This window comes from Salvia splendens, chromosome 16 (assembly GCF_004379255.2).
Source record: "Salvia splendens isolate huo1 chromosome 16, SspV2, whole genome shotgun sequence".
NCBI classification, from domain to species: domain Eukaryota; kingdom Viridiplantae; phylum Streptophyta; class Magnoliopsida; order Lamiales; family Lamiaceae; genus Salvia; species Salvia splendens.
Genome location: NC_056047.1, coordinates 12,114,777 through 12,122,161, shown reverse-complemented (window position 1 = coordinate 12,122,161; position 7,385 = coordinate 12,114,777). Strand labels below are relative to the sequence as shown.

General features: G+C 40.7%; 2 protein-coding genes across 3 annotated transcripts; both read left to right on the top strand.

Annotated features, from left to right (window-relative positions):
* Nucleotides 1–361: 361 nt before the first annotated feature.
* On the top strand, nucleotides 362–3,299 carry LOC121772061 (ankyrin-1-like). Of its 2 annotated transcripts, XM_042169003.1 has the most exons (13): nucleotides 363–596; nucleotides 712–754; nucleotides 839–889; nucleotides 977–1,150; nucleotides 1,263–1,394; nucleotides 1,475–1,614; nucleotides 1,855–1,941; nucleotides 2,065–2,190; nucleotides 2,328–2,480; nucleotides 2,549–2,650; nucleotides 2,719–2,898; nucleotides 2,975–3,042; nucleotides 3,137–3,299. In XM_042169003.1, the coding sequence occupies exons 2-13, from the start codon at nucleotides 733–735 to the stop codon at nucleotides 3,216–3,218; spliced, it is 1,317 nt and encodes a 438-aa protein (XP_042024937.1). In that variant the 5' UTR covers nucleotides 363–596; nucleotides 712–732; the 3' UTR covers nucleotides 3,219–3,299. The 2 variants fall into 2 exon arrangements, with proteins under 2 accessions (XP_042024938.1, XP_042024937.1); XM_042169004.1 differs by lacking the exon at nucleotides 712–754 and having other exon boundaries at nucleotides 362–596.
* Nucleotides 3,300–6,404: 3,105 nt separating this feature from the next.
* On the top strand, nucleotides 6,405–7,253 carry LOC121770188 (aluminum-activated malate transporter 2-like). The gene is made up of 4 exons (XM_042166969.1): nucleotides 6,405–6,417; nucleotides 6,559–6,659; nucleotides 6,724–6,792; nucleotides 6,846–7,253. Exons 1-4 carry the CDS (start codon nucleotides 6,405–6,407, stop codon nucleotides 7,251–7,253), a joined length of 591 nt encoding a protein of 196 aa, XP_042022903.1.
* The last annotated feature ends 132 nt before the right edge of the window (nucleotides 7,254–7,385 follow it).

The following is a 7,385-nucleotide window of genomic DNA, read 5'->3' as shown; positions in this document are numbered from 1 at the left end:
ATCAAATGTCAAATGACAAACAATAACACAATGACATTATAATGTAAGAGCTCAAACTTGAGCATCAATCAAGATGCATAAGCAGAGGCTGAGCTGCCGTGTAATTATCATACCTTTAATAGTGCTTTTACTAAGTATTTTTTATCATTGAGCATAAATTTAAGCACCGCGTTGTGAGGAACTTAAATCCAAAATCTTTGACCTTCAATATTAACTATTCTATAAGTAGATTTTGTACTATTCCAATGCATATTGATGTAATTGTGACTTTATTAATTGTTATTGGAATTTATTGTAATTCATAGGAGTATACAACTGAAAATTTTGATTTTTTATTAACTTAAATAAGTAAAACGAAACAAACAAAGAAAAACGATAGATACGAAGAAAACAAACAGAAAATGATCATCTAGATGTTTTTCTAAAGAAGTGAAGAAGCTAAATTTTTGGAGAATATAAATGCAAAAAACAAAATCTCAAATGTTTAGTATTCCTTGAACATTTTTGCTGGCAATCGATAAACAAGGTGGAGCAGTTAAGAGAGTAATCACGTTTCTCTAAGAAGTTGATCGCCATGAGTTGTACTTCTGAAATTGGTAAGTTGATTCCAAAACCCTTTCTGTTTCAATTTCTTGGGTTGCATCAATTCGTTTACAATTAGTATTAATATAATTACTTTTTAAAATAATAAATTAACACTTAATTGCACAGATTTCTAAGAAATTGAGCGCCATGGATTCTTCTTCTGAAATTGGTAAGCTAATTTGAAAACCCTCTTCGTGTATACTTCATGATCCATGCGTGTGTATGTGTGGGGCTTCAAGAACTCATTTTGCAGGTGCATCGATTATCGAAGCTGGTGAAAGTGGAGACCTTTACCAACTTAAGGGTTAAGCCTTTTTTCTTGTCAATTCTAGACCTTTTTCTTGGTTTATTTATCCTTGATTTTTTGAATGTCTGATTTTTTATTTCGCAGCAATTAGAAACAAGTTTGCTGATGAGTGGGAGTTCCGCAAGATATGCGATCAATATAGCGATTTCTCCACTGGCCGGAATGTCTTGCATCACGCGGTTGGAATCGGACATTTTGATGTTTGCAAATTCTTGATAAACACCGTCAGAGTTGATATTGATGTCTTGACTTACAAGAGTTCTCTTTCTCTGCTCTCTCGCTTCTTCGTTGGATATTTATACTATTAATTTTGATATGATTCTTGAATTGAAAAAAAGGGATTGTATACTAACACCATAAATTGATTCAGGGGATACTCCTCTGGCAGAAGCTGCCAAAAGGGGACATGTCAAAATTGTGGAGTTTCTCGTCAAACATGGTGCTGAAATTAGTCTTGCAAATATTGAGGGATTCACTCCGTTGCACTATGCTGCTCTAAACAGTCAGTAGTTTTGTAGTAGTTGTAAATTTGTAGATGCTAGTAGTAGTGTTTTAAGCTCTATTTGATTGGTTTTGTTTCAGATAATAAGGAGCTTGTGGAATTGTTGCTGATAAAAGGTGCTCCTATAGAGACAGATTCTGCATACGGAACACCTTTACAAGCTGCTGCTTCTCGTGGAAATGCTGAGGCTGTCGAGTCTCTCTTGTCTCATGGCGCAAACGTGGGCAAGCACAACTTTCAGTTGCACTTTTTGCTGATGATAATCTTGTTTAAAGCGTTGTTTGTTTTGTTTCTTGTAATAACTTTCACTTGGGGTTTGAGAAATATTCTTATATCATTAATTTTTTGCATGTGGATAAGGGATTGGTTTGTTTAGCCAAACACACTAATATGATCTTTTGGCTTACTGTATTAATAATCTTGTGAGATCAATATCCCTTTGCTGCTTTCCTTTTTGCAGCCAAATTTTTCTTGTGCAGTTGTGGACACCCCTCTTGTATGTGCAGTCAAGTCTCGTTCATTTGAATGCCTGAAATTGCTGCTTGAGGTACGTTTGGTGAAATGAAAATGCATGTCTCGTCTAATTTTCTGTTAGAGATTGAAGTATGTTGTTTTTGTGATAAATGATTCCATGTTTAGTGGATGTAACCAAATGGAAATCTCTTTGCAGGGTAAAGCAGACCCAAATTTTTATGTCGCTGGATTAAGTCCTATGCAATGTGCTGCAAAAGAAAGCGACACAAAATTTCTTGAGTATTTGCTTAAAGCTAAAGGAGATCCAAATTCATCTGACAAAGTTAATTTCTATGTTTCCCTTTTGTTTATTATGCTGTTATTCATCTTCTAGTTGCAGACATCCTTCGTTGGATCTTGTTGTTTCATCCTGATGATATCAACAGGACACTTATTTGTATAGCTAATGACGACTTTCAGGATATACATAAACCGATTGAGGAAGCTGCTTTGGTGCATAATCGTGCAGCTGTGGAGATTTTGTTTCCAGTGGCTGACCGGCTTGCACATTATCCGAGTTGGACTGTTGATGGCATAATCGAGTACACTCATACTGAAGAATATAAAAACATGGTCTGAAACTACTTTTTCATTGTGTCACAACTCAACAACACTTTGATCTCTCATCACATATCTTGCAGAGTGAGGCGAAATTGACAAAGCGCTTGAGTGCAATAGACTTCGGAGGGTTGCTTGATGCTGGCAACAAGAATTACTACCGAGCAATCTTTCATTATAGAATGGTAAACTTATCTTCTTCCTAATGAGTTGGCAGCCATGTTTAGTAAGTAATACTGTATGTGATGCGCAGGCTTCTCATCTTGATCCATCTAACGCCACATGGGTATCGACGCGAAGCATGTGGGAAGCACGCACGCATAAAAGCATTAATGCTCTGTTAGATGCTCAGCAATGCTTTAGGGTCAAGCCAGACTGCCCCGTCCCTTACCACAGAGGAGACAATGCTGCTGCAGCGAACGAGATATTCAAGGTGATCGTCAAACTCCATATCTGCATCCGTGGTGTGCATTCATAATCTAACGTTTAATGATTGCGTTTTTGTGAAGAAATTCCTCAAGGCAGGGCTCGCCTTCTCGTTGGATCCTTACACAAGGAAAAAGTGTCATGCATTTAGGTAAATACTTATATATTTTTATTTTGTTACCAAAATATACAGGTAGAAATAGAATATGTGTAAGTAATAGTAGTGTTTTGGTTTTTGGTTGCAGAATTACTATGTTCGATTACTTTGGCTGGTTGAGTCAGATGAGCAGCGCCGAAGAGATTTTGAGTTTTAGCTGTGATGATTAACACCGTAGTAGATTTTGAGTTTTAGCTGAGATTTTGAATTTCCCCATTTTTTGGAGTAGATTTTGAATTGCATCATATTAATTCCATTGCCACACAAACAACACAATTATTTGCATCGGAAAATTTTAAAAACCAACAATTTAGGACGCAAGAAAAATGTTTCCTAATTGAAGAACAAATTAACTTTACTTTTTTAGGACTTTTTCATTTGCGTCCTCTAATTTAGTTGGGACACTAATAATAAAGACGATTTTTGAAGCGTTTATCGTATATTTAGAAATAATTCGACTTAATTGAGACATAAAAAAGAGTCAATTTATTTTGATCATAAAAAGTGCTAGGTTGGCATTTGCCCCTTCTAGCATAAACTAGATAACATACTTTTCCTGCATAATTAATCTTTAATTTTGTTGTAATTATGAAAAAAATAGAACAGGAGCCCAGCTGCAAACATGAAAGAGTAAATGCTTTAATCAGAGATCGACCATGATTGCATAAAATTACTTGGGAAACCTGCAAGCATTAACACTAGAACATAAAATAAAGGGCATTCGAAGAAAGACTCCATAAAATTACGACTGACTATAACCATCTCCAGTAAAACCAAAAGTCTGGGAACAAAACCCAAAACAGAAAAAAGGGGGAGAAAATGGGAATGTTTGAGGCGTACCGGCAGGAGAGAGAGGGCTAGACGAGCCGGTCATAACGCACGGGGACGATGGGCCCCACAGTTCTTTTCACCCATTCTCAATTAAGAGACTGTAACTGCATCTTTCCATCTCTTAACCATCTCATCCCTTAACTATTCATTCAATTTCATTTTTATTTTTATTTCCAACAAATTCAATTAATAAAAACACACTTCATTAAATAAAATAATATTACAACTTAAAATTCTAAAAAAAATAAAAAACCACATAATTAAAATTCTAAAAAAAATAAAAAAATACATAATTTAGAATCTTCCTCTCACTCTCTCTAAATTCAAAATCTCAAAAATCAAAGAAGCAGGAGGAGTTCTCTAATGACGATCATGTGCGTCTACCGGTTGCCAAATTTTGCCTAAATGTGCTCCATTAGATCCTCCCGGTCACGATGGATATAAATCTGGGATCGCCTTTGAGGCGCCGCGGCTTCCTCCTCCCAACGTTGATCTTCTTCTAGCGATTCTTCCATTATTCGACGCATTTGCTCAAATGGATCCATGAATGGATTAAATTTGGGAGAATAATAATGTATAGAGATGAAGAAAGTAGAGAGTTTGAGTGAGAATAGAGAGTTTTTTTTTATAGTGGATTAATTTGTTGGAATGATTTGGTATTTATAGAAGTGATTGGGGGCTTAAAAAATAGAAAAAAATAAAAAAAAATTGAAAAACGGCTATTAATGGTTAGTATATTTTTGGGATTTTTTTAAATTTTTGAATTTTTCCTGAATTTAAAAAAAAACAAAAAAAACATTTTCAACGGATATAAACGACGCCCACTCGCCGGCTTCCTCTTCCGGGCGAGCTTCGGGATGAGATGGGGACGAGACGGGAGCTTGCATCCCTGTCTCGATGCGGTCTCGTCTCGGAGAGACGAGATCGAGGCCGCATCGAGACGCGATGCGGATGCTCTTAACCCTCGTCAACGGCGGTGTTTCTTTGTCACCGACAGAGCCTCTCATTCGGGAAGCGGCGTCTTTGTCCTTCTCGGCCTTGGCCTTGGTGCGCTTTCTGGGCTTGCACCGCCGCTGCTCGATTTGTTTCTGAAATGGCTAATTCCGGCTACATTCATGGACAGACGACCCCACCTGGGTCCGTCAACTGAAGATCAAGCCACATGCTTCGGGAGAGCTATTGGAGAAGAAGGCTACAAACTAGTCAAGGAGGGTAGTACACGCATCCAAAGTCGGGCTAGCCACAGTCGTGCTCTCTCTCCTCTACTACTACGGCGTCTTCTTCCAAGCATCCGGCGTCGACGGGTTATTGACCATCATGACCCTCTTGGTCGTATTCGAGTATACCGTGGGTAAGTGATTTCTCATGTCATCTTAAATTAAGTGTACCCATCCCAATTTATAAAAAGTAAAGAGCTTCTTATTTGATTAGTAGCCATTTTAAGTAATCAGTCGTCTTCTTCACAGTAGATCTGAAACTCTGCTCGGCCCTCTCCAGTTCTCTCAACTATTCTTCCGCGATATTCTTTTATCTTTTTCTTTCATTTCCAGCGAAGGCTGAAGGATTGTGGTTGAGAGTACCGGCAGGAGAGAGAGGGCCAGACGAGCCAGTCATAAAAGCACGGGGACGAGTTGCTTCCAGTGGGCATTTGGGGCGTCATCCCGGGAATTTGGGTCACTCATCCCGGGCATCATCCCGGCACTCATCTGGGGCATTTAGGACATAACCCCACACCAAGGGGGGTACATATTGTAGTACCAGGGCATCATCCCTGTCATTTGGGGTTGGGGCATCATCAGTGCCATTCCGGGCATCATCCCCGCCATTTGGGGTTGGGGCATCATCGGCGCCATTTCGGGCATCATCCCGGACATCTGTGCACTTCCGCCAACGGAAAAGTCGACGCTTGTGACTCGCTCGTAACTGGGGAATCACTATCGTGGTGCTCCATTTATCTTCAAAAGAAAAGTATGTAGAGAGAGAAACTCGTTAAAACAAGTGGTGTGAATGAAATGAAGTTCAACGAGCCGTATATGTAAAAAAAAATTTAAAAAATAAAAAATCGGGACGTCCGCCGCGTCAACGCAATGGTGGACATCCCGACGGACATCCCCGGAACGACGCGGAACTCCGGTGTCTTCAACGGACGTCCGTATCCTTGTGCCTGTTGCCCAATGGCGGACGTCCCGCGCGGACGTCTGGCACGCCGGTCGGACGTTTGCCGAGACGGCCGCCGTTGTGGATGCTCTTACGAATGACTAAAACCAGCTCCAGTAAAACCAAAAGTCTGGGAACAAAACCCGAAACAGAAAAAAGAGGGAGAAAATGAGAATGTTTGAGGCGTACTGGCAAGAGAGAGAGAGCCAGGCGAGCCAGTCATAAAGCACGGGGACGAGTTGCTTCCAGTGGGCGTAACCCTCGTCAACGGCGGTGTTTCTCTTGTCATCGGCAGAGCCTCTCATTCGGGAAGCGACATCTTTGTCCTTCTCTGGGCTTGCACCGCCGCTGCTCGATTTGTTTCTGAAATGGCTAATTCCGGTAAATTCATTCGGTAAATACCATGTAGACACCGCCGACAACATTGACCGACTTGCCCACTATCTAGAAGGTAATAGATCTTTTTTAATGAAATTTAAATGTTTTATCGATCTAATAATTATTTGTTTCTCTTTGTATTAGCTTTCGGCGATGCGTATTTCCAAGAATCACACGACAATGGTATAGAGGCACTCAAAGGTTACAAGAGTGTACTCGAATGCAAAGGCAAGGAGGACTCACTGGTGAGTAGTCTATTTAGACATAGTGCTTGAAATTTGATGTTTACTAAATTAATTGCTCGTGTAGGTCAATTTCATGCGGTGGGAGCCGAGGCACAAGAAGTTCCGGTGCTGTCACCCATGGGACCAGTACCTCGTGATCGGGTCGGCTACCCAGGAATGCGCCTACAAGATTGAAGTGCTCAACAGCTACCTCGTCTCGGACGTGCAGACGCCATTGGAGCTCTGGATGAAGATCCGAGACTTATGCACAGATATCAGCTTCGAGTGCGGCTTAGCCGTAAAGGAGGTCGCGGCCGGGCTTCGGACGATGAAGTCGTCCTTGTACAGCGAGAGGACGCGAAGGCTGCAGCCGAGACGCTCAAGGGCATACTAAAGACCGGGTTTTGGCACCACGATGAGTTCCTGGGCACACTCCCAGCTGTGGCGGTGGCGTCGCTGCTGATCGACACTGTGGCGTGCGTGGTGAAGATCATAGACTCTGTGGAGGTGCTGTCGACAGAGGCCAAGTTCGAGAAGCCCGACCCGGCGTTTTTCACTCTAGCTTCAACAAATTCTGATTCAGAAATATCAAAACTGGACTTTTTCATAATATGACTCAAGCTATATTCCAAGAGATTCTAATTCTCAGTTTTTCTTACATTGGGATTGCTAGAGCTAACCCATATAAATTGGGATTGCTAGAGTGCTACAAAGCTAATCTATAAATGCATTGGGGTATAATTGGCA